This window comes from Otolemur garnettii, unplaced genomic scaffold (genome assembly GCF_000181295.1).
Source record: "Otolemur garnettii isolate 467f Iridium unplaced genomic scaffold, OtoGar3 scaffold00008, whole genome shotgun sequence".
NCBI lineage: Eukaryota > Metazoa > Chordata > Mammalia > Primates > Galagidae > Otolemur > Otolemur garnettii.
The window spans coordinates 19,235,622-19,263,546 of record NW_003852403.1 but is presented as its reverse complement, the minus strand read 5'-3'; the positions used below and the strand labels follow the sequence as shown (position 1 = coordinate 19,263,546).

The following is a 27,925-nucleotide window of genomic DNA, read 5'->3' as shown; positions in this document are numbered from 1 at the left end:
CTCTTCCCTCCTCTGTCTAGAAAAGCGACCTGCTTCTGCCAGGACCCCTTCCATTCCCTCATGCACTCCTGGCACTTCCTTGTCCACCCCCTTTAGAACTGCTCTGTATCTGCTCTCTTCTCCAACTTGCCAAACTCAAGTAGAAAGTTAATCCATATGTTTTAATCTTATAAACCAGCGGGGACTGTGCATGCCATAACGCAGCCTAAAACCACGAATCATTTCATCCCAGGATATATGTGTGTGTGTGTCAGCCCCCCAGTCCATCTATTAACTGCAGATGTGCTTCTGAGTTCCATTTGGAGATAGTTTTCTCAATTAGTATTTAATTATCATCTTTTGAAATGATCAGGAATGGGTTTTATTTACTCTGTTAGGGGAAAAAATATGGACGTGTAAAGCAACTCGTGAGGTAAACTATATTTTGCTTTAATGAAAAAATTCTTATTTAAATTAATTGGTTAAAATGGCAGAAAAATGTATTTAAAATCTCTCTCTCTCTGAGATAGTATGAGTAGCAGTGATTAGGACATCTTCAGCTACACACAGCTGATCTTAGTAGTATCCATGATGTCTTTCCTAATTAGACCCAAAGGGCCAAAATGAAAACTAGAAATATTTCATATGTTGAGACTTTTTTCATTTGCTTATTTATTTGGTGATAATGTGCAAAGTACTAGTGGTAAATATAGCATAATGGTGTGGGAAGAGAGTCATAAAGGATGAGAAGTTTTATCTGAATAAATGATGTTTCCTGTATGGGACATATTAATAAAAACAGCATTTTAGGTTGCAGAAATTTTCCTAGTTTACTTTTTAAAAAGTATTAAAATAAAAGGCAAGTTATATTCTTTTTAATTGAATGTTCCTAAACTTCCCGAATCAATCAAACAAATATTTCTGACTTCCCAACAGAAAAACACATATTTTATTCCTAAAGATATAATTAGCAAGTCTTTCTTGGCAAAAGAAAGTACAGATTTCATTCAAATGGAGGTTCTGGTGCCTGCTTTGCCAACCTACAGAACTACTTCTGAGGATACTGAAACAGGGTGGTGATTCTGCAGGGAGTTCATGAGAAAATGGCCAATGTCACCAGGAAAAGTCTCATCTCATTCTACTACCTGCTTCACTATACAGAAATCCGTATCCATGGGAACCACAACTCCTCCCGTGGCAATGTGCATTTGACACAAAAAGGATAAGAATATTTTGCAGAATAGAAATAATAAAGGAATAATGCTGCCGGAAATTAAAACACAATTTTCACTAAAACTCTGAATATTATATTGGTCAATTTATATGCGGGATCGTTGCCTAAGGAGACAAAAAATAGGAGAGATATATTTTTGGTTCATGGAATAAGATGAAATGGCATTAATTGGGGTCACTGGCTGTGAGGAACAGTGCTGACTACGCTATCCTAGTAGAAAAATTTTAGTAGTTGTTTAATAGTAGAAGGATACTTAGCCAAGGGGTGGGTGAGATAAGAAAACCACCCTAAATGTGAAGGTATAGGGAGCCATTGAAGACATTGTCTTTTCAGACACTCATTATTGAATGTGAGGAGTAATAATTATTGGGTTTGAAGATACAAACTGGGCACTTGTATATTCATAATTTTAACTATCTTACTGAAGTTTGACTTCAAAATTGACCTCCTTTGAAGCTAAGAGTGTACCAAGAGCTCCAGTCTGCAAGAACAGGCCTGTGTAGCTTTATCCCTTGTACAAAAGGAATTTTATGAAGAACATATATGGTTAACAGTACAAAGTTAAGAGATTTTCAAAGGCCAGAAGGAACGCTTGTGAACGTGAAGACTGTAGTGTATTCTCTAGTACATTCATGGTAAGTCCTCACATCATAAGAGAAACAGAAAGTCCCGATTAGGCCAATTAACAAATTATCTTAGAAATTGCATATTTGGGTTTTCTTCCCGACTCATATTGATCCAGACTCTCCCTTAGAAACATTTTGATCCAATAATTTCCATTTGTGATAAATAAAAGGGAAAGCTTTATATTTCTCTCTTTTCATGCTTGATGAAAACCTTCTGATTTTTCTAATTAGAAGAAGAATCTTTAGTGGATTATGATTTCATGAATATTTTCCAAGTCATCGTTCTGATTCCAGGCTAACATCTGGCAGCGATGCTGGTGGCTAACCAGGGATGGGGTGGAACTGCGCTTGTTGGTGGTACACATCTTCTCCTCCCGCTCAAGGAATATTTTTTCCTACATAAATTAACATATGTTGATTTCACTAGAAGAAACAGGTCAGTTCTGATTAGCCAAATCGAGCAAAAGTATTATCAGAGGAAGCACCAATTTCTGTGATTTGATTTCAAAAGATGTATAGCTAGATCACCAAATCATTATTTTCACTCCTGCAGAAGGAAGGTCCCCGACAGTCATCCTTATTGATTAGATTCACTTAACTATACTTTATAATAGGAAACTTTGTTAGTATTTTTGCTACTAGTTTTACTTATGTATAACCATTTATCATCAGCAGGTTTGTATTGAACTAAATCTTGAAATGCTGCCCACTGCGGAATTCACTCATGTGGACAGATGTCTTTTTCAGTTCTATGCATCCTGTTTTTTATTGCACCATTGATTACTACAGCAGATTAACTCCCGAGACATTTGCCGAGTTAAAATTTTTATGATTTTGTTTAATTATAGTTATTTGCTTTGAGCTAAGCTAAAAATCTGCCTACATTAAAGATAAGGCCTTGTTCACATCTTATTCTGGGTAAAGAGTCTTTTCTTTTCTTTTCTTTTCTTTTTTTTTTTTTTTTTTACCAAATGGAGGTTATTTGGTAATTGTATAATTTCAAGTTATTCCTGTTCTTTTGGTATCCAAAGGCACATTCTAAATTACAACATGTGGAAATATAATCTGGGGTCAACTAGACATTAGATTTTCTAAATGAGACTGATTCTTGGGCATGAGGCTTTTGGTGTGAAGATGTACAGCTTGTAGTTTGGTATTTTAATTTTATTTTCTCAACCAAATCATTTCTACCTGAAACAATTCTATTTCTACCTGAAAGGGGGATGCATCATAGATATCACTCTTGGAATGTTCATGCTTGCAGCAGAAACTGACGGTGGCACTTCAGTAACAGAAATTTCCTAATTGTCTCTATTGTCCAGATAGTTCTGAAAAACAGATCATGTGCATTCCCTAACTCCCTTCTTTACTACCATCTCTTTTAGGGAGTGGATTTTTGCAGAATAGTTATTGTGAGCCAGTCTATATGTCAGGATGGGGAGGAGTTTGTTGCTGACACCTCCTTGGACAATTTGCCTATATCCCAGGTCATCTGACCTTTTGGAAGAATTAATTAAATATTTCTTTTATCGTCCAAGAAAATTAACATTTCTCCTGTAATTACTAATGACTTAGTTAATAGATCCTTCTTTTCCCATACCATTTTGCTCAAGATTCCATACATTAGAGCAAAGGTACAAAATGTTATGCATCCTTTTCTCCAAGCCTGTCCTCCTAACCTCAACTGTGTTTACATATAAATTTTATCACCTCAATCTAAAGTGACATGGTCGTTGAAACGAGTCAGCAAATGATGATGCTGTACAAGTGATACTTTACAATTATAGTATTACTATTTACCATAATTGGGTAAAGAGTTTTTTTTAAGTAGGACATTTCTTATCCTACTTTATCAGTACTATAAAAATATATATATATACTGTGAATAGGAAGCATAGGAGTAAGAAAAAGTGAAACTTAACTCCTCCAAAGAACTTATTGGATGTCCAATACAAAGGAAACACTGTGTGTGAGAGAGAGAGAGACAGAGACAGAGACAGAGAGAGAGAAAAGCAGTGCCCTAATCGCTGAGACTGTTATGAAGTCTATTATAAACTCAACTAGGAATGAGCACAGTGACTGGAACTAAAAAATGAATGACTCCAATGACTTTTCTTTAAGGGAATATTATTAAAATCACTTTAGCATTTTTACCGTTAACTCTGTTTCAGAGTTCAACTGTCCCATTCACACCGTTATATTTTACTCAATGCCAAAGGTTTTTCAGACTGGGCTCTTCCTTTTAATTATAATTGCAAGTTGATACAAACTGATTGTTAGGGTCATGATGAACTTCTCACACTTCTGTTATTATAACTCACTTTGGGATACAGTTTGGGGTCTCATTTTCTCAATGACTGGTAACTCTTCTTCCACATGCATTCTGATGGACTCAGCACTTAAAAGTGCAGAAATTGCCAACACAGTGGAACCCTCACAGGTGCATATGTGGCATAAAAAACTCATGATAACCTTATCATATGAATAAAATATTTCATTAACTCCTGAAGGTTGATCTTCCAAATCCACCAACTCATTTTACTGCTCAAACTTGGTTACTTCTATGATCGATATTAGTTCAATCAGTTGAATATAATACAAATTCTAGAGACTGAAATATTTTCCCTCTGGCAGGAATCCCTTATTTACCAGCTTAGGTCAGGTGAAGAAAGTATGGAGATTCAATATTTTATAAAGACTTTTGTTTCCATTGAAAACTAAGTGAAGAGCTCATGTTAGTGTTTTTGTTCAAAGTAAAAAGGATGAGTGTACTTGAACTATTATGTATAAACAGGACTCACTGGTGTCTCCTGTGTTCATTTGTTAATGAATACAGATAATCTCTGTCATGGGAATAGCGTCTCATTCATTCAACAAACATACATTGATGACGTGTTGTTTATGTTGGCTCAGCCCCCAATACTTTATGTTATTTGTGAATTAAACTCCAAACTTAGTGAAATTACACGAGTAACCGAGTGTAAATAAAGCAGTGTGGTTAGCAGGAGTAGAATAGTGGTCTCAGGAGATTTGTCTTCCTCTAAATTCACTCATGACTTGCACTGGATGGATTTTTTTCTTTGCCGAGCCCCGTCGGACAGCTGCACACGTTTCCTCTGGTTTTTCTCTTTTAATCAAGGGTTTTTTTTCAGGAGCTTTCATTCTCCACATCACCACTGGGTGCCGGGGCCCAGCAGGACTCTGGACCCGGATGATCTTGGTTGAGGCGATGTAAGACATCTTCACTGTCTGCACTACGGCATTCATTAGATTTTTGGCTGCTTGAATCAGGGAAGTGACACTGTCCAACTGATGGGGAAAAATAGAAAAAAAGCTATTATTCAAGAGTGTAATCAGGAATTGAAGGGGATAGAGCATTACAGAATCTGAAAAGTGCCATTTTGTGTTGATGATTTAATTCTCATTTTATATATCTCTGTATATTTATCCAATCAATCCATCTACTTTGGATCACTTGTTTATCAGATGCACAAAGAGAACCATTTTTAATCCTCAAAGATGGTATCTTATAGAGATTAGCTTATTTCTCTCTCTCTTTTAATGTAATCATATAAAATCATCAGTACCTCCACCCACGTAAAATATAACATCAGATGGCCACCACTTTCTTTGTAATAGATATCCCTAGTTGTGGAGGTAATACTGAGCCCTTTCTGTAAGACAGGACTGTTTGCAATGAAATCCATAAATGGTTTTATAAGAACAACCATATGTATATGTATATACATAATGTACACTTTAAGGTACTGTACACACGTATGGGTAGAGACATGCATGGATGTCTGTCATGAATACTTTCCAAATAACTGAATCTCAAATCAATGTACACAAATCACAGCTTTCCCATACGCCATAGCAGAAAAGGTGAAGATCAAAGTGAGGACACAATACCTAAAAGGGTCTCTTTTTAAACTCAGATCTTCTCTTCTATCGCGCATTTTGTCAGAGGAGAACAAACCAAGTAATTACAGTCAAAGACAGTTCAACTTCTAGGTCTGCCATTTGGTAACTTGGGGAAATCATTAAACATTTTCATCCTAATTTCTTCAGATGTTAAAGAGAAAAAATATGCTTATTAAAGGTAAATTAATACATGTAAATAAACTAGTAAGAATGGCCGCCAAAGAGTTGACTTTTATTAAATGACGTTTTCATATTTTTTTCCTCTGAAGGTCAACAAGATTGCTTAAATATGCGGCACTAATGAAATTACCGAGAGAAACTTTTTTTTACACGATTCTGTTTTTCTTCTATTTTCTGTTTAGTTCACAAACACAGTCTCAGGAAAAAAAGGCGGTGATCCACGTATTCCTAGAATCTTGCAAAATACCTTAGAGCTAAGCCAAGTTGATTCATTTTTATACAACTAATGTCTCTTCCGTTCTTTTTGTTTGGCAGATTGTCATCCACAGCCAACTCACCCAGGGAGATGTGCCTCCACTGTCACCCCTGTGTGATGTGTGTTGTCAGGGTTGAGACTCCAACACTCGCTCTGTAGTTACTAAAATCTATCAGCAGCTGCCTGGCCTGAGTACTCTGCCTTTGCCATTTGAGGAGTCTCTTCTCCTGTACAGAATAAATGAGTGAAGGAAAGGAGTAAGCTGAAGTTAGGTGCCTGGGGCTGTGGTGTAGCTGGCTGCTTCCTGGGAAAAAAATTTAATTAGCTCCATTATATGCCAAGCCTGAAATCCTTGAAAAAGTAACACCAAAAAATATGTAATTTGAAAGGCAATCACACTTGGCAACTATACATTTTTAAGTCTCTTTACTTTTTGAAGCCAGAAATGTAAAATTCGTGCATGTGGCAGGAATGACAAACGCGTTACAAATATTAAAAAGGATTTCATGAAGCACTCAAGTACATTTTGGAGGACATTCAGAGCTTCTAAATCTGTACACAGCTTAAAAAATACCAGATTTTAAAGAGAAGAACACACTTTGTTATTAAATTACTCGACAGACCTTTAATAACTTATAATTTTCATTAAAAACATCCTGGAGTCCAGTTTGACTCTGAGGATGGTTTCTGATCTCACCACAGAAGGAACCTTTTTTTTTTTTTTTTCGAATGATGAAGTGATAGGAAGAATATTGAGGATCCTTGCCAAAGCTATCCCTTTATTACAAAGGCTCTGGACCATCATGAAGTCTTTCACAGAAGTAGGTCCTACAGATCACCCATCTTGCAAGATTTCACCGGTGGCTCTGTCTTCTTCCCCTAAACCTCACATCAGCTCCCTTCCTTTTGACTCTTCGATCGTGTTATGTACAGACTGTTATTTATTTCATCTCCTTTCAATTTTTTTCATATAAATGGTATCGATCAACCAGCAATCTAGGAAGGTTGTCTAAATTCAACCTGTGACTCAAAATGTAAGAACTGGGTTATCTCTTTCCTCACTGAATGAATAAATCCTTACCTGTGCTATGGTAATCCTTTATTCTGGTCATTCACAAATCCTTTCATTTATAAAACCCTAAAGGGGCCAGATAGTAAAATATTCTCCACTTAGAAAAACCACAGGACAAATCACCCTCCTAGAAGCGCATGAAGAATGGTTTTATAGACTGATTAGACAATTGCTGAAAGAATACCTATTTCATGAGGAAAGGTAGTGAGATACCCCAGGATATATAGGAACCATATGCCTTAAGGTATGTAATTCGCAACTATTAGCAAAATCACACAACCAATGGGCAAAAACAAGCGTCAATAATATAGTAACTTTTGTTCACATCCCAAACAGCGTCTCAGACCTACTGCTAAGGAACAACTGCCCAATTTAATGTCCGGAAAAAAAAAAAAATCATTCAGAAACTTTTTATCTAGGCCTACTTTCATGAAAAATCCTTTAAGGGAAGAATTCAATAACATTATCTCTGTCAAAACAAAGGCAAATCTGAGTAAGAGAATGCACTGTTCGGGGGTCTATGTTCAACTTATTAAATAGAATGTTTTCAACTTCACCAACGCACCTGTGCAAGACAAGCACGTTGCTTTATTCTGAAGGCCTGGTAGAGCAAAGCAAATTAACTGCAATACTCAGAGCCATGAATTCTCTTACCGTTACAGATCACTTTCATTAACCGAAAATTCTTCTAGGCTAATGTAACTTGAAATGGGGAAAACGGATCTTTTCCCCTATTATCTGGTCATACTCCTCTCTGATCTCGATGAAGTATTCTTAATCAAGGTGTCCACTGGAAACAGAAATGTCTTCTAGGACTCTCAGACTTTCTGCAGTTATTTGTAAATATTTGGATGACCTCCCTTTTCTCCTGCCCTTCCAGAAAGAGAGACATGATTTTTAACATCTTTTCAAAGAGAATTGTGACATAAATTAAACGCCTCTTTCCCCTCTGTCTACCATTTCCCGTGGTAAATAGGATGACAGGCATCTTTCTGAAGCTGGCAACTTGTACGTACTCTCCTAACGCTTCAGAAAGATGCCTGTCATAAAATAACTGAGCCCAATAGTCCATGAATGTCCCCATAAGCTGCTCAATATCATCTCTACCCAATGTAATTTAATACGCTCTTCCTGTTTTTTTAGTATCTAGATAAGTGATTATGTCAAATACATTAACTCTTATGCTAATTATGTATTTTGCAAACAATTTAAATAATGTTCATTAAACCAGAGCTGATCCTACTCAATATTTCCATTCTATTTGAATTTTGGCTTCTTTTATTTCTCTTCCATGCTTTGTGATATGTACTATAGGATTTGAGTCAAGCCATGCAAATTTCACCAATCCTGAAAAATGTTTTCAGATAAAGGGCTTGCTCCTACTTGGAAACCTAGCAATAGAACTTTACTACAGAAAAGGAGCTTAATAATAAAAAGTATTTTATTTCTATTCATAAAAATGTCAATTTTTGTTAATGTAGTGAGTATATTCTGAAATCCAGAATTTATTCCAAGGCACCGTACCCTCATATAGTCGTTAATGTAATGAGTATATTCTGGAATCCAGAGACAAAAAACATCAAACCTTGGAAGGTCTGCTGGCAAACCATTGCCCAGATCCTACTGTAATTAATGCTACTCCAGAGGAATATTCAAAAAGATGTGCTAAATATTCCTTCCTTTGATATCATAGCCGCTCACCTATTTTAGGACAAAACATTAGGATGTCTTATATTCTTACTATGCTACTCTAACTTTTGATATTTTGGCTGTAAGACCTCTCCCAGACATATGCTTTGCACAAGGATTCTAAGCATAGGGGAACCTTTCTCCCACTGACGCACTCTCATCTCCTTGCACCTAGTCTGGCACCTGGGGAAACCATCGATTCCCAACGCCTGTGTGAACTGCTGCGCCAACTGCTTCTGCTATGACTCTTGGCAAGAAAAAAGCCTGATACTGCCTGGAAAAATATATTTCCTGTCTGATATTCTTTTCGGTAAACTGGTACCAAGTACAGCCTATGATCTTGTAAGTTTCAATGTTTCTCTGCACTTAAAGACCCCTGGTGGATCTGCACCTGCACAAAAATGATGCTCCTGTGGAACACTACTCAGCCATTAGAATGAGTGGAATCAGGTCTTTTGCTGCAACGTGGATGGAATACCACGAAACGTTATTTCATTTTCTTAAGTGAGAATAACTTAGAAAGAGAAAGTCAAGCCCTGCATGTTCTCACTTATAAATGAGAGTTAAATAATGAGCACACTGAACATAGAGAGGGGAATAACAGACACTGGAGACTTAGAAGGGCAGGAGGCTGGGTGGATGGGAGTATGGCACGGGGTGAGAAATTACTTAATTGGTACCACCTACACGAACCAGGTGAGGGCTACACAAAAAGCCCAGGCTTCACTGCTATGTAATGAATTTGCACGTGTACCCCCTAAATTAGAGAGAGAAAGAGAGACAATGCATATATTCTCAAATGAATAAATAAATAAAAGCAAATGCATGGAGTTTGGCTCCAATAGCAGCTTATAATAGTTGTGACTGTTATAAGTTGTTGCAGACAGTTGTAATAAATTAGCTCCCAGAAACCCTAAGAGGTAAGTGCTATTATTATCTCTGTGTTATAGATGAAGAAACAATAAAACTGGAATGTTGGTAACTTGCTCGAGGTGATACAATTATTAATGGTAGATCTGGAATCTGAATCAAGTAGGTCTGTTTCTACCTGGTTTTCTTGCCCATTCCAAAGCTCTGCCTGTTGGTGATATGCGATTTTAAATATTTGATTATTTTCAGATTTTGAATAGTTGGAGAAATTACACTCACATTAATATAATGTCTAAAATTTTAAAATTGACTATCTGACAACTCTGCTTTTAAGAAGAATGCTATTTCTATGATGCTATTTTTGTAATATTGCTAGCAGAAAGAATGAGGATATGTTATTTGCCAAGGAGTTTTTGTTAGGATAGTCGTTTGAAAATGTATACACTATATTAATTTCTAAATTGCACTTTTTTGAAATAGCAAATAGAAATGTTCAGTCACTCTTATAGGCCCCAAACCCTTTAAAGACATTTAGATTAAGATGATTTTATAACAAAATATTTTGAATTTCAAAATCTGGACCTCAATAAGCAAATCAATGAGGCAAAGAAAAATTATAAACAAATCACATTATAGATTCTAGGACAGGGAACTGCATTAAATTTAATCTTTAAAAAGTGTCAGTGTAAATACAATCCCAATTACAAAATTTCTTCTGATTCTCATCTAAAATTAAATCCATTTGCTTACCTTGGTTTTATAACAGAAACCAGGATTTGATCCCTGAACCCTGGAGTTTCTTTTAAACTCTTACGTAGCTTTAAAATGTTCAGTTAAGCTATTTGGGAATGAGGTTTAGCATGGGCAGTGTAAAGGGCATATGTATATGTGATGCTATATTACAAGTGATAGCATAAAATAACTACTTCTAAAAAAGGCTTATATATGTTTTTGTAGTCTTTTTAATTTATAAGTGTCATCTGTATCTCTAGATTGATCTAATGGTGAGAGATGTTGTACACCATAGGACAAATACATCAACAAATTCAACATTTTCATGATTCACCAGGAAAGGAAAGTCTCTTGAAGATCTATTTTTAATCCCAATAATTGCTTAATACATTCTTTTGTTTCTGAACAGAATTTTAGAAGAATGGTCTGAATTGAAAGAGTTTTCCCCTTTCAGAAGCATTCAAAAATGCTAAGCAGCCAATCTGGCTTAATAGGCAAATCAAAGAAGGGGCTTTGTTAAAGCTAATCAAAGTGGAGTTGCATCTCCAAATTGAAAGTGTCAAGCTTATAATTAAATTGAGAAGGTGGCTCCTTTTTTGAATATGAAGAGTTATTCCAATGGACCACTGATAGGATTCACATAATAAATGAATCCTTTGCCAGTTCTCCATTAGAACATGACAACAGAAAAGGAGGACTTAAGTGGAAAGGGGGAACAATCAATGCATGACATAACTAAAAAAGTTTAACACTAGTAAGAGGGCCAGACATGAAATGAAATACGATATTTATTCAGTTATAATCTTGTACTATCAAAAGCATTTTCAAACTTAATTTTTTTCTACAGCAGATACTCTAGGTCAAAAACATTTAGAATCGCCTTAACTGAAAAGAAAAAAAAATCACCGTCGTAATGCCAGTTCAGGGAGCTGCACAGAATTCTTGTTAATTTTACTTGACATGGCCTATTTTAAAAATATACGCAGTAATATTAATGATTAACTACTTTTCCACCATGTTGGCTTAAAGGAAATGTTTAGTTGAACCAATTTTCCATAATAATTATAGCTCTAGTTATATAGATGCAGAAAGAAATAGTATATTTTTCCCCAAGTAGAGATAACAAGAATGGGGTGAGTTTGGAGGGGTTCTCTCCAGCATTAATGTTTTAATTTTATCATCTTCTTTCCAGCATCAGTCAGGAAACTGAGATATTTATGAGATCATATTAACATGACATCCTTTTCTTTTTTTTTTTTTTAGCATATAGGTATTCACATGGCTTATTTTTTTTTTTAGCATATAGGTATTCACGTGTGTAATTTATTGTAGTGAAGGGAGGCTATGCAGAATCAGCAAAAGTTAGAAGGGTATGGAGTAAAGTCCGGAGGGAACCAAGTGTAAAAACTTACAAAAGTCCTCTCCCAGGGCAGACACATAGAACATGCTTGATTCCCAGAGCAGAGATCGGCATAGGACAATGCATATGACATGTAGCCCACCAGGGAAGCACATTAGAAACTCGGTGCACGGAGTATTGGAAGCTGGTGATTTACCAAAACTCTAGACTCTAGAAAGAAAGCAGGTGTGTCCAGGGTGACAACAGTCACGTTGTACAAACAGTGTAGGCAATCTTATAGCAATGGTAAGAACCTCCTGAAATCCAAGTTCCTAGGACTTAGTCAAGAGCCACCCTTACACATAGGCCTTTCTAAGGAGAGTGTTATCAGACTTGCTATCTTGACATCTTAAGTAAAGATGGGCTAAAAATAAGAAAGCACTATTCTCAGTCCTTGACCTCAAACTCACATCTGTCCTGACCACAGTCAAGGAACAGCACTCTGTGAAGCATATAAAGCCAAATGGCGTCAGTTTTACAACTTACGCAGGATGGGGCATTTCACAGGTCTTTTCACCTATGATTTTCACCTCTTTCAATCTCGGTTATTCTACAGTTTTAACAATGTTTAGTAGTATTCAATTTTTCTTGGCTCCCTGTCCCTCTGCTATAGACATCTTGCAGAACAGGATTGCCCATTGCCCTAATACCAAGCCACAGGTGATTCTCTACTATTTTTAGAGCACCCTCCCATTGGGCAAAATGACTTCTAGATAAGTGGATGGCCCCCCACCTGAAGCTGACAGACAGTGGATCTACGTGTGTTTTTAGCTAATAGCTGTACCCATTTTAGCCCCCCCAATTTTTCAACCTTCACATCTTTCAAAGTTCATCAAACTTCTGGCTCTCGTATTCTCACTTGTGAGAATGATAAAACAGAAGAGAGTAAAAATAAAACTGCCCCAATCTCTATTCTTCCTCCTTATCTATGTTTATTAAAATGAAAGGATAATCTATTTTTTTCTCTTTACAACCAAAATTTGTTATACTCTTGATTCCTTTCCTCCCTGCCTTCCTGGGGACTTTGTACAATGAATAATTCCCTTCTCTCTATACAACTTTATGCCCTTTATTGGCTTCTCCACTGTAGAATATAAATGTTCATGGTAATTTATCTTAAAACACAGCCACACTTTCTGAAAGTAATTTATACTCCCTAAAACAATTGTCCTTACTTTTCACTTCTCAAGCAATCTGATCCCTACTTTCATATATATTACTTTCCTAGAAATATTTTCCCTTTTTTTATATGCATATATCATATAGATTACAAATGAGGTCAGAAAACTGAGTTCACAAACTCATCCTAGAAAAAGGGTTATGTCCCTCGTTGCTGAATATCACTACGGTCACCTTCAAAGTGCTCCTCTGGATCATCTGGTAACCAAAGCCATATTCAGAAATCGGGGATGGAACATTTTTTCTAGGATGAGTTCATGAACTTAATTGTCCAACTTTTTATTTATCAAATATGTGATATAATAACTAAATATATTTATGTATTATTAATATATATGTGCTAAATATGTTATACTTGTGTAATATTAATATATAGCATATACTAAATTTATTATATAGCATATAGGTGTTAAATATGGAACTATATCAACATATTTATATATTAGTATATAATACATATTAAATGTATTACTTGATATATACTATATGATATATATTTTAAATCATTCTTTAGTTAACTCTGTATACTTGGTTTCTTTCAATCAAATCACATTATTGAAATAATTTAATTCTTAATCTCATGTTCTATTATATAAGAGCATTATAATTGATCCATTCTACTGTTGATGAATAACTTTTAGGTAGTTAGAAGCTACTTAAAGTAAAGAGTAATGTATTAATATTTTGGTATGTGTCTTTTGGTGCAAAAATATATGTCGTTCTATTCTTTTTTTTGTTTTGTTTTGTTTTGTTTTGAGACGGAGCCTCAAGCTATCCCCCTGGGTAGAGTGCCATGGCCTCACAGCTCACAGCAACCTCCAACTCCTGGGCTCAAGCGAGTCTCCTGCCTCAGCCTCCCAAGTAGCTGGTACTATAGGCGCCCGCCACAGCGCCAGCCATTTTTTGGTTGCAGCCATCATTGTTGTTTGGCGGGCCCGGGCTGGGGATTCGAACCCGCCACCTTAGGTGTATGTGGCTGGCGCCTTAGCCAATTGAGCCACAGGCGCCGAGCCATGTCATTCTATTCTATATCATACTCCGAGGTATGTATCTGAGAATGCAATTAGGAAGTAATGATAATGCATACATTGGGTTTTACTGGATACTTTCAGAGATTTTCAATGTACTCCCACATACTTTTGCTTCTACCAGCACTAAGAGTTCTAATTGCTACGTATCTTTATACTTTTTCCTCATATGCTTCACATTAGCCATTTTTTGCAGGAATGTAGAGATTTTATGTTGAAATTTTCATTGGCACATTTTGTTGATTATGTAAGCTGAGTGTATTAGCCTAAGTTTATATTGCTGAACTGCATATAGAGACCTTTCTCAATTCACTTTTTCACAATATTCACTTTTTTTCTTTTTCATTTATTTTGTCTTTTTTTCCCACTTGTATTATTATTTTAGATAGACCCACCCATATAGAAGTGGTGATACAAATTATTTTTCAATTATATACTAACACAATGCTTTCAACCTATTATCATTTAATTCTCTTACCTCAGATATTGGATTTTTTTTTTCAATTTCTTAACAAGTGAGGCTTTACTTGTTTTCCTTTTTTTATTTATTTCTGACCCAAAATACTACTGCAATCAGAGTGAAACCTCTGAATGATTTGAAAAATATAATATTTGTGGATGCTTTCTTATGACCCAACATACTGTTAAATTTGGCATGTTCTCGATATACTACAAAAGAACGTGAATTCTACAGTTATTACATCAGTGATCTTTTTATGTCAACTTGTTTCCTTGAGTCTCTTCTCTCAGCCAACCCCCCTGCACATCATTTAACGGATAACCACAGATTACTTTATTTCACTGCAGATTAGATGTATATTTTCATTAGTTACATATAAACGGAATTCCATAGTATGTAATCTTTTGTATCTTGCTTCTTTCATTTAGCTTTCTATCCTTAAGTTCAGATATGTTGCTGCCCACATCCATAATTAGTTTTATTTATTGCTGAGAATATTAAATGTTATACATGCACCATACTTTCTTCATCCATTAATTTACTGACATTCTGTTGCTTTATAATATTTTGCTGTTATGGACAAAGCTGCTATGGCCCTTCTTATATAACTATTTTATAGTATATGTTTTTATTTCTCTTGGGTAAGTTTCTAGAATGTTAACTTTGTTGCATTGTAAGTGTACGTTTAACTTTATGAGAAACTAACACACTATTGACCAAAGTTACTTTCTCATTTTAAATTCCAGCAGCAATGTACCAGCAGCACAATTACTCCGCATCTTTAGTCATACTTGGCATTTCGAATATTTTTAAATTTTAAAATTCTACTGAGTATAAAATGAAATGTCACGGTGGCCGTAGGTTGTTTTCCCTGATGACTAATAATGTGAAGGCTATTTTAGGGTACTTAATAAACATTCACATATTTTATTTAATGAAGTTAAATATTAAAATATTTAATTCCACTTTGGTGCTATCATTTTTTCTTCAGTTTTAGTCTTTTTTACATATTCTGGATATAAATCTTTTGTCAGATATATATATTGAAAAATATTTACTAATCTTTTCTTTTTTTTCATTTTCTAAATTCAGTCTTTCATAAGCATAAGATTTTATTTTATTTTATTTCATTTCATTTATTTTTTTACGCATAAGATTTTAAAGTTATTGAGACCCTTGGTGGGGCATAGTGTCTCACGTCTGTAATCTTAGCACTCTGAAAGGCCAAAGCAGGGGGACTGCTTGAGCTTAGAAGTTCAAGACCAACCTGAGCAAGAGGCTCTGTCTCTACTAAACTAGCTAGGGGCTGTGGCAGGTGCCTGTAGTCCCGGTTATTCAGGAAGATCCCTTTAGCTCAAGAGTTTGAGGTTGCTGTGAATTATGGAACCATAAACACTCTAGTCTGGGGCAACACAGTGAGACATGCCCCTAAATTAATTAATTAATTAATTACTATAAAAAAGTTACTGAGTGCAATTTATAACTTTTTATGATTAATGATTTTTTTATCCTATCCAAAATATTTGGCTACTTCAAGGTCGCCAAGCTTTTCTCTTATATTTTCTTCCAGATATTTGAAGTTACAGATAAATTTTAAGGTTATGCTGAACTTCATGTTGATTTTGTTTGTGGAGTGATTTACAGTGCATTTTTTCTCCACATAGATATAACCGTTCAAGCACCATGTGGTCAAAATGATTCTTCCTTTTTAAATTATCTTGGAATTGCAGTCAACATTAAATTGACCAATTTAATGTATGTTTGGCTCTAATTCTAGACTATCTATGATACTTTATTTCTACATCTGTTTTTATACCAGTACGATACTATCATGCTAATATCACTTTCTCAGGTAAGAGTTCCATGATACCTAGACTACGTTGAGTCCTCTATGTTCTAAATCTATATTTCATCTAAAATTATAGTGATCATAGGGAATAAGAATCATGTAGATAATATTTTTTTTCTCCCAATCTTATTCCTTGACACAGGCTATAGGAGAAAGTTGGCATACAAGTAAATGACTTGAATTACTATTTATACAAATTTTACAACTGTAAATATGGCATGAACATGCAAAATATTTCCAAAGGTAAACATCATTTCAATTATTCTCTCATATTCTGCACAGACTATTAGTATTTTTTAGACATTTCATACTCACGTTCCATCTACCACCAGGTTGTTTCTGGTCTCTAGAAATGGCACGAATATCCTTCCTCAAATTATATTTCTGCTTATCTATATTTAAAACTGAGAGTATGAATCTTTTGAAAGGCACGCTTGTCAATAAGTCCTAAATTCCAACATTTATATTAATATTTCCCTGAAAAACTTTAACTTAATATATCAATGAGTAATGTCTTAGCCCAAGAGTGAAACATCAGTTTTGTAGTAGACAAATTGTATTTGAATCCCAGCTCTGCCTTGTGCTGGATACGCAGCCTAGGAATAAATCAATTTACACATTTGTGCCTCAATTTCCTTTCAGTGCAAGTACAACAAAAGTATATTTCACCGTTGTTTATAAAGATTGCATGGGAAAAGTTATAACAGAGGCATGCACATAAATGAAGCTCAGGATTTTACTACAAGTTAACAAGGTGAACTGGCAAATAATACAAAACCAACCTTGAGAATTTTCGTTGGAACAATGCTTTGGCCAAATTCTACCAATGACTGAAAATCCAGAAACAGCCCAAGAATATTTCTTGAAATTAAAAGTAAGTGAGCGGGTACTATAACTCTTTCCCGTATCTACAACACACTTGTGTACACACACATTCACACACATAACTTCACACAATTCTCACAGTGACATGAGGCCAGCTCTGCTCATCACAATTCTTCTTGTGAGTATATCAGTGAGGGTCCACTAAGAGAAACAGAAACTACTCCAGGTGTTTCAAACATGGAATTTAATAAAGGGAATTGATTATATGGGTAATGGAAAAACTAAGAAGCCAAATGTGAAATAACTCTCACCACATTAGCAGGGACCATTATTATTCCTGGTGCTGCAGGAAACAGAGAAGATGAAATACCAAAAGTAGATAATTGCTTTTCAGTAGTTAGTCTCCCAGTCAACCTCCATTGGTTAACTCTAGTTGAAAACTAATAATCAAAACATTTTGACTAGGAAAATGATCTTAGCGCAAAAGTAACCATGACTAGCAAAATGAGATTTTTGCCTGAGTGTTCACTCATTTTTAATATGAGTATTGACTCATTTTTAATGAGCACTCACTCATTTTAATATGTCAAGGTTTCATTCCCAAAATCTCATAGTACTTACTGTTTAATTTCTGTGATTACAATGTTGTATGCTTAATAAATAAAGCTCACATATCTTAGCTCTAATTCGATAAAATAAATCCTTAGCCCAAATCAAATAATTATCTTCCCAATCTTTATCCCTAATAAGAAAAATATGGTAGAATGATGGGCTTCTTTAGCTCTTGAATCTTTCACATACCTACGACCTTTAAGATGCTGCCAAACCTGTACTTCTTTATCCTAATCCTAATGTTTAGTTAGGAAAGTATGGGTTACTATGGGTTTAGTTAGGAAAGTATGGGTTACTATGGGTTTAGTTAGGAAAGTATGGGTTACTATGTGTTTAGTTAGGAAAGTATGGGTTACTATATTTTTTTATACACCCAAGGAGGGGTGTATAAATTAACTTTAAATTATTTCTTAGACTCAGTGCCTGTGGCTCAAGTGGCTAAGGCACCAGCCACATACACCTAAGGTGGCAGGTTCAAATCCAGCCCAGGCCCACCAAACAACAATGCTGGCTTGCAACCAAAAAATAGCTGGGCATTGTGGTTGGCGCCTGTGGTCCCAGCTACTTGGGAGGCTGAGGCAGGAGACTCGCTTGAGCCCAGGAGTTGGAGGTTGCTGTGAGCTGTGATGCCACAACACTCTACCCAGGGGACAGCTTGAGGCTCTGTCTCAAAAATCAGAATAAATAAATAAATAAATAAATAATTTCTTAAAAACAAATGCGTATATACACTGAACACACTTATATATTATTCTGATTTTAAGTAAAATGTCAAACTCTCTGGGTTTTTGTGAATATATCTGAAATTCTGCAATATGCTGCAAACTTTCTTTGTCATCCAGTTTTTAGAGAGTCTTTAAACATTTGACTATGATTTAACATGAACCTATAAATTATATCGTTGACTCTATTTTTAAATCAAAAGGTGAATTTCACCACTATCTGTAAAATGAGAGCTACATTGAAAAGATGACAAGTTTTTGACAATTTCAACAACAAAATCTATTATAAAGGTACCAGCTTTCTAGGTTCTTGCATGCTTTTTTTAAGTCATATCCTTCTGATAGTCTCATTTAACTGGTAGATCTGGGCACTGCCTGGGCCTCACACTTGCTATGGCCTGAAGACATTACAATTATGCACCGTGTCGATTGTTTACATCTAGTATAAGAAGTAGCAGCATTAACTCATACCATTATTGCTTTATCAACACACAGGAAGGAAAGGGCAGCCGATAACAAGACAGAACAGCACTTTAGAAATTATTCTAGGAAAAGCCTGGAGCAACAAGGCTGTTATCTCAGATGTGAGGCATGGAATATGTCAGGTGTAAAAAATGCACCCTGAGGAAAACAATTAAAGTGACTGTCTTCTATTTATTTGAGACTCACAAACTTCGTATCTAAGTGAATATCAGAGGTTGGAGAAGTGTCTGCAATGGGGAAAAACTAAAAAGTTCTGTTCCTGAAAGTCGTCTCTTTTCAAATCAGAAATCTCTCTCATCCTGCCTACAGTGTCTTATAAAACACCAAACAATCTTCCAGAGCCTTTCTATAGATAAGCACAGCTGTCTCCTAGTTGAGGGGATGAGGTTCAAACACATTTCAGAGCAGCTGGCTGTTGCCCTCCCAGCTGCTTGGAAAACAGGAAATTTTCTTGGCAGCAAGCCTCAATCCCAAAGCAGTAGGCATCTAACCGAATCCCAGGCACTGGAATTCAGCAGCCAGAAGAAGCGTGAAGCCATGGTGGTTTTTAATCACTGTGATCTTTGTCTTTGCACAAAGTCAGAGAATAAAGTACACAGAGTTGGGTGGGTGACTGTGTATGTGAATAAGTGTGTGTAGGGAGATGGGCTGGAGGAAGTAGGAAATTAGGGGTTAAGAATATGGACCCTGGAGGCAAATAACATAAATGCAAATAAACTCTTTTTTGAGCCTCAGTTTTCTCCTCTGTAAAACTGACAACCAATGATGTATGCATTACGGCAATGACCTGAGGGCAGAATGTAATAATCCAGGTTAAGTACCTGGGGTCACACAAAAGCTGGCTTCCTTACCATTAGTGTGATTATCAAGATTTTGAAAACAATAATATTCCTTTTCCAACTGTTATTGAAAAAAGTGAAAAAATGAGACAAATTTGTAATAATGGCTCTCATTTTGCAAACGTGTGCCAAGGCCATATGCTTTAAAATATTATCTCTGATACTGATAACAGCCCCGTGAAGTGGGTCTTATTTCTCCCATTCATCAGATAAAGCCTCTAACTATGAGTCAGAGAATGGCAGTGTCTTGCCCAAGGTAGCACAGACAGTCAGAGGTAAAGCTGGAACTAAACCCAGATCTTCATAACTCTAAAGCCCTCATTCTCCCAACCATCTTGGGCTTCTACTTTCCTGAGGAAAAAAATGTTTTGTAACTTAGTGAAAAAATCTTCTCAGTTGGAACAGTTTTGCTCTGGCTGATACATCCTGACTGGCTTTTCTTATCCTACTTCTGAATATTTTGCACTGTGATTTTTTTTTTTTTTAACTGAGATATTTTTCCTCTCTGGTTTGGGAGTCTTTTTTTATTTTCTTTAAGAAAGATCCCTGAGGACTGAACTCCATTAATTATCTTCCCCCGGTTTCTCTGAAGGGCACTCCCAGCCCCTCTTGTCTTGAAACTCGTGCCAAATGTGACTGCACACTAGTTCCCCTGCATCTTAATTGTCCCCTTTCAAGAGAAAGACTGACTACGGTGATTAAAAACTGAATTTCTGGCCAAATTACTATATTAGTTGTTTCCAATTTTTGAGTGTCACATGCCTAGCAATAAACTCAGTGCTGTGTGGCGGGGGGGGGGGGGGGGGGGGGGGGCAGTGTCCAGGTGTGCATTTTATACTCACATAACCTGGGTTTGATTTGCTTTTACTTATGATTTCATCACTCAACTTGAACATCCACAATCCAAGAAATGCAATAATATGACATTAACATACTGGTCACAAAAAAAAAAAGAGAAAGAAATAAAAAGATTTCCCTCTAGAACGAAGCTTTTAAGCTAGGGGTTAAAAGCTGGTGCATTTCAATGACTTCTGACATGTGTCATGGGGGTTGGGGAGTCATAAAGTGATGATAATAATAATAATAGTTCAAATACTGAAATTGGAGAATTATTTACTGTTTGCCCATAAGTTAGAGTGGCTTCAAGGTTATCCTTCTAATTAGATGCTTGCATTCTGATATACTTGCTGGAGTAGAAAAGAAAGAGATAGAGAGCAAAAATTAGGTCCCTGGACATCCAGCTGGAAGGCCACCTCATTTGCACAGCGTCCAGTGAGATGGACTACCCATAAGAAATACGTTTGGCGTGTGTATGAGAATCATAGCTGAAAAAGGAAAATTTTAAAGTTAAAGATAGTCTCTTTTAGGAACCAGAGACTGAGACTAAGCAGGTTCATTACCTTTAAAGATCTTCCCCATAACACTAAAATAAAAAATGATATGGCCATCTTCTAACATCTAAGATTCAAAGTCCAAATTATTCAAAGGACTCAGCCTTACAGAGGTGTGAGTTACTGATGAACTAAAACATGTAAAATGTTTTAAAAAAAACCAAGTCCAAATTATTTTTAATTATCTGTTCTTATCTGTTTAGTGTGTGCTCAATTCATTTTGATTCATCTTCTACAAGGCTTCTGTGGCAGATACTATTAGTTGCATATCCAGTAGCATTTGTCCATTCTTCCTTGATAATGAATCCTTGATTTTATTCAGGCAGCAATTTACCCAGGCCTGAGGGAGGGTTCCCAACTGGCCTTACCTTCTAAAACTGATTGGTCTAAGGTTGTTTCAAGTAGCCCATCCCTGACGAGCTGAGTGAGAGGAAGTCTGATAAGGTGGTTCTGGGAATGATTCTTTTCTGTGAGTCCCAGAAAGAGAATGCTCATCCTATTCTTAGAAAGTAGTAGTGTAGACCAAGCACGGTGGTTAATGCCTATAATACCAGCAGTTGGGAGGCCGAGGCAGGTGGACGGCCTGAGCTCACAGGTTCAAGACCAGCCTGAGCTAAAGTGAGACCCCATCTCTAAAAAATAACCAGGTGTTGTCATGGATGCCTGTAGTCCCAGCTTTTTGGGATGCTGAGGCAAGATGATGGCTTGAGTCCAAGAGTTTGAGGTTGCTATCAATTATGCTGCCATGGCACTCTACCAAGGGTGACAAAGTGAGACTCTGTTTCAAGAAAAAAAAAAGTAGTACTGTAAAAACATAAAATGTGGAGTTGCTACATCCATAGAGAAATGATAAAAACATGCACAATACTAAGAAACAAATGATGATAGAAGGAAATCAGAAGGAATCCAGGTTTAATACTTTAATAAACCTTGGAGCAACTATGACCTGGAAAGTTTGTTACTATTCAAGTCACTGATAGTTAAGTTTTGTCATTTTCAAATAAAAGTATTTCTCTTTCCAAATCCCACAGCCACCTTCCTACTCTCAGTCCAGTAGTTCAGACGAAAATGAAGCCATCAGTCTCCTGGCTGGTTTTCTACGTTACAGTCTTCTTGGAAATTTGGTGGCAGCTATTTCCCTCCAGCACTGTTTGCCTTGCATCACCCTCAGGTTCAGAAAACTTACAGAGACTCCTTACTCCGCGTACTCATGCTGTAGGCACTCGGTGAGATGTCAGCTTCTTACTTAAACTCCCAGATCACAGCCGTCCTGAAGTGTGACTGACTACTCCATTGCTATTGCTCACCACAACTAGTTCATCCTGCCTCCATAATTAGAATGCCATCCTGTTTTACCAGAGTAATCATACACATCCCTTTCACGTCTATTTCAATCTCTAACAGCCAGAGTTCTGAAGCAGAGTTTCTATTATTTCAATGAAAATACTGATTGTAGCTGTGTATCACATAAACATAGTATTGAGATACTATTTAACACTTCCCTGAGAAAGAAAGACAGAGAGGTGGGCAGAGAGGTACCTAAAGAAGGGAAGATGAAACACTGGGTAGTTGGTTGCACCAAGGAACCAAGGGAAGTTCACTAAGGAGTAAAAGATTTGGAGTATAGGGAGGTCAGAGTTTTCATCTTACATAATCACTGATTGGAGACCTATGTATTAATGAGATGGCCATTTATTTCAGGGAGCTCTGTATTTTTTAGAGAATAATGGGAGCTTATTAATGCAGTACTGGAGATTTCACAGCCTAACAGAACCACAGCAACATTCAGAGGTGAGAGACTGCCCAGTAGGGAAGTAGCAATGCCCAGTTCATTCATGTAAACACAGCCTCCCATTCACTCCCACAACTAGCTGAAATGATGAGATTCACAAACCATCGACCTTTGAGTTACCCCTGTAAACACACCACTATGCGTATAACACCCGAGATCTTAAAGACAAGAAAATTTGGGGCTATGATACTAAGATTTTGTCCTAAGAACGTATCTTTGAACATATCATCAATCCTTTGAAAAATAAACTATTTGATACAGAATAAAGACTTTGTTTTGCAAGGAGATGTTAAAATACATTTTTATGGGATTTTTTTCCTTCAAGATTCTCAGAAATGGATTTACCGATGCCATAATTTCCAGTAACTTACAGGGTTGTTTTTTTGTTTTATAGTTCTGCTTAGAACCATGTTATGTGTCTCTTTCGCTTTCTTTGAAGATATCTGGTTATTATGTCTGATCATGTTGATTTATTTGAATTAAGCAGAAGAACCGACAGAAGTAACATCCTGTGCTAAGATTCTGGTGAACTGAAACTACTTGCTTTTCCTTTAACAAAATCTTACTCAAGATTTTATTGCTTGTAAAGAAAACCTCCCTTAGCAATGGCACAGACAATAGAGGTCAAATGACGATAAAAAGTTATGGGTGCAATATTTTATAATTTTTAATTACGTTGCCCTTTTAGTTCAGCATGTGGTATATCTCAGGGCCTTGGGCAACATCTCTTCTGTGAATGTGTGTGTGTGTGTGCACGTGTGTGTGTGTGTGTGTGCTGTTGTTCACTATTTATTTTTGTTAATTCTTTTAATCTGACACATGCTTGATTATGTACAGCATTCATTACAATTTATGGAAAAGATTTTGAACTGAATATGTAAGTTTAGGTATAGCTTTCCTGGGTAAGTTTTTATGGGTAATGGTACAACCGAGCTATATTTCAGCTTTTACAAATACATATTTTATTGGGACTGTCAAATAAGTGAAGTGGTCTGTGGAACAGACAGTCAGGAGTTTCGATAATGAGGTTTTTACAACAGCGTGGAAGGAAAAGTATCAATCCTGCTTCTTTGTGCAGGTACCTGATGCCTCTTGGCTCCAGGCTTTTCGATTTATTGTTCAAAATGCTACCAGGGAAGACAAATGACTATCCCCAGTTGTCTTGTAACAACAGTAAAGCATTGGTTAGAAAATTTATAACTGGATTTAGAAGAGATACTGTGTAGGCTGCTCAGATCTAAATTCAATAATAGTTAAGTGTTGATTAGGATGTTTAATTTTTTTACACGAACTCCTAGTAGGTGTTCTTATGCAGTTAGAGAGCAGATAGGGTCTGTGTGTTCCCAAATATTTTGGTAAAATAATTGTTTCAGATTCTATAGGTAAAAAGTCATAAAACCAAATGTATTCATGAAATAAAAACAGTAGTTGTTGCTTTGAATTAACATTTTAAAAGGGCCTGGGTCTAGAGACTCTTGAACTCCCTGTTACTCTCATTTGTGTCAATGAAAGTACTTGGCAGCTGCTTGACAAGTCTATGACCTCAATGGACATTCACGTACTGATGCCATCCACATCTCTATCTCAGGACTGACATTGACTTCAGGTTCCCTTATCACGTTTCCTATTGCCTCCCGGAGATTTGCAGGTAGATGGACTGAAAGAACTTCAAGTCTTCCAAGGTAATCCAAACCTTCTCCCTAGCAGGTTAACCTAATGGTGGAGAATGATTAAAAACACAGACTTTGGAAGGAAAGTTTTGCCCATGTTCAAAACTTCTATCTGCCACTTATTAACCAAGTGACCTTGGATTTAATCTCTCTGTGTCTCAGTTTTCTCATGCGAAAAACATGCATAATACTTGTGTCTATCTAAATAAGGTTAACATGACAATTACGTAAGTTATGTATGTATCTCTTCTACATATATTTAAATGCTTGTAATAGTGTCCAGAATATAGTGTGCTAATATATATCTACATTTTTAACTAATAGTGCAAATCCATGCCTATTCCAGTCACAGGCTGAAGATGTATTCATTCTAAGTCTCTTAATTGTAAATCTACTTCTTCAACTTTATATCCACCTCATTAGTGCAGGTCAATGTCCTTTTTACATGAATTATTGAAATAGCCGTCCCTAGGTCCCCTTCCTTTAATTCACCCAGAATTATATTGCTAAAATACAATTCTGATAATTGCTTTCCTGTTTTACAAACTTCAGTGTAGCAATAATGACCTTATAACAAAAGTCCAGAGCACTGAGCATGCCATAGCCTCTAATGACCTTGCCAACTTCATTTTCTATCCATCCCAGTTACCCATCGTTGGTTTCTCATGGTACAAAATTAAAATTGTGCTCTGATAGCTTTGTGTTTGCCTCTTATCCAAGAGTTCCCTTCTTGAATTCACATTTATTCTTTAAGCCTGAGCTTGATTAACCCAGTGATTCCACGATGAGATGGGGATGATATCCCCAAACCCATTCTCCCCGTTCAGGTAGAGACCATCACGCATTTCTCTGTGCCCCCTATTCTAATTTGCACACATGCTGCACAGTGAACTGCTATTTCCTTACAATTTCCCCTGGAAAAACAGATATAAAAGTAAAGATGGATGATAAACCAAACCCTAATTTTATTTGATTGTTGGCTCACATTTAAGTAGTGATTATACTTTGTTCAAAGCTCCTGAAGAAAGACTATCATTTTCTTTGATTCTATGGAACTGATAAATCAGAACGCTTTATAAGCGTGTTTGGAATGCAAAAATAACCAAAACAAAGAGTGGAAGAAAAATTCTGGCTTAATCAAAAGAGGTTTAGAATTACTGCCCTATATTAAAAAACTCTATCTAGATATCTCTCTATCTATGTATATTTTGGGCTCTTTGGATGTTACCTTGATAAAAACCGAGAATATTTAAAAAGAGAGAGGCAATTGATGCAAATACGTTACCAAGAGATTTTAAAATATTTTTAAGGAAAACAGTGGTTATGGGTCATCTTAATAACAATGTAGGAGTCAAGGGAACACAGTTAGGTATTCCTGGGATAAGTTTAGAAAATAAATCACCCTCTGAATGAGGTGAATATGTATCCTGGAGTATTTTATTCTATTGAAACTGCATTCTGAATGCTTTTGCCACTTTCCTGACTTTGACACTTCAACATCCTTCATAAACCATCTGAAACCAAAGCTACAAGCTGAAGTCTGAATTTGACCTTATCGTAACAAGAAGGTAATACAATTACTTCTGCTCTCCTTAGCAGAGTTTAAGTTCTCTATCTTATGTCAGAGAGATGATGCAAAACATGACTGGATGTCGAGAATCAACTTGTCACATCTCTAACCTTGAGATTATTTATTGGAACTAAGCATGTGGTAGGTGACGAGAGACTTAAGGGGGTTGGTAGAGGTTTGACAGAAGGAAGTCTGATTTATAATCTTTCTCATCTATGATCTTTTCAAAGACTTTCATCTAATGTTCTTGCTGGATCCTAGCCCTGAATGTGTTTAACCTTTGTGTTGGTGCCAATTTATCCACACCTTTGAGGTCTATCTCACCCCAGAATCTGGAACCACTCTTGGCCAGAGACGAGGACCAATAAGGCATCTTTGGCAGGTACCTCAGCAGCTAAGCATCAAGTTCCTCTTCTAAGTTGGCTGTTACATCCTTGTTCTCTGAGTTCTGGTCTATAACTGTAAGACAGCGCAGGATGGTAGAAACAGCTTTTGACTTGTAAGTCAACAGACTAAAAAGTCAATGTACACTTTGGCTACTGAATAATTTTTTCCTAGTTACTTAAGTTAACATTAGTTACTTCTAGACATTAAGTTATTTAATGTCTCTGAGCTCAAATTTCTTTGTTTGTGCAGTAGTTAGGTGAGAATGAATTATATGAATGATTTATAAGATTCCATTCAGTTCTACAATGTTGCGTCGTATACCACAGAGCTTTTAAAATCATGGTGGATCATAGGAGGGACTAGATTCCTTTTCTTAAATTATTATGGGTAATTCTTTGATACATGCAAATAATCTGCCTACCACTCATGATGAATATTCTCTTGACTTAATAGAGTTTTGGGGACATATTCCTGTATTAATACTTTCTTTTGTCCTTGGCATCGCCTGCACATTAACTATGTCCCAGCCTGGTATACTTCCATGAGTCTGCCCTATCCCCTAAAACTCACCTCCCTGTGTAAACCTTTTAAACCCTCAGAGAACAAGTAAAACATCACGAACCCACATGTACACTGGTGTCTCAAACTGCCATTATATTTGTTCTACATTTCTCAGAATATAAACAATACACTATGGTGTGATTATTTAATGACCTTATAAATAAAGATACTTTTTTGCTTTAGCAAAATTATGCATAAAAATATACAGTATGTTGGTCTTTTGGAAAAAGCAATCTGAACACCATATTTTTCAATCTTGATTAATAAAAGGGACAAAATCAAATATCCTGGAAGGGAATTGTATATCATTCATGAAAAAAAGAGTTAAATGGAATTGAACAATAGGTTTTTCTGCTTAAATCAATGTATTTAAGCACCCACTAACTGATGAAATAAAGAATAAAATATCCCAACCAAAAGCAATTCTACTTTCTAATTTTATATTAAATTCCTAGAACTCTGTATTTACTTTAACATGTAAAGAAAATTTCTGAGTCTATAAGAAGGGAGGGTCCTAGACAGTCAGAATATACAAATCCAGACAGATGGCAGTTTTCAACAAGTTTGCTCCTTGTCCTTCTAATCATAAGAAATTT

At 36.1% G+C, this 27,925-nt stretch overlaps 1 protein-coding gene across 2 annotated transcripts in view; it reads right to left on the bottom strand.

The window, feature by feature from the left end:
- Positions 1-4,796: 4,796 nt before the first annotated feature.
- Positions 4,797-27,925, bottom strand: part of CTNNA3 (catenin alpha 3) — a 1,564,769-nt gene continuing 1,541,640 nt past the window's right edge. For both annotated transcript variants that reach the window (XM_012801447.2, XM_003783622.3), the window contains one exon: positions 4,797-5,148. In XM_012801447.2, the coding sequence (XP_012656901.1) occupies positions 4,861-5,148 (288 nt within the window). In that variant the 3' untranslated portion in view covers positions 4,797-4,860. The remainder of the gene's footprint in view (positions 5,149-27,925) is intronic.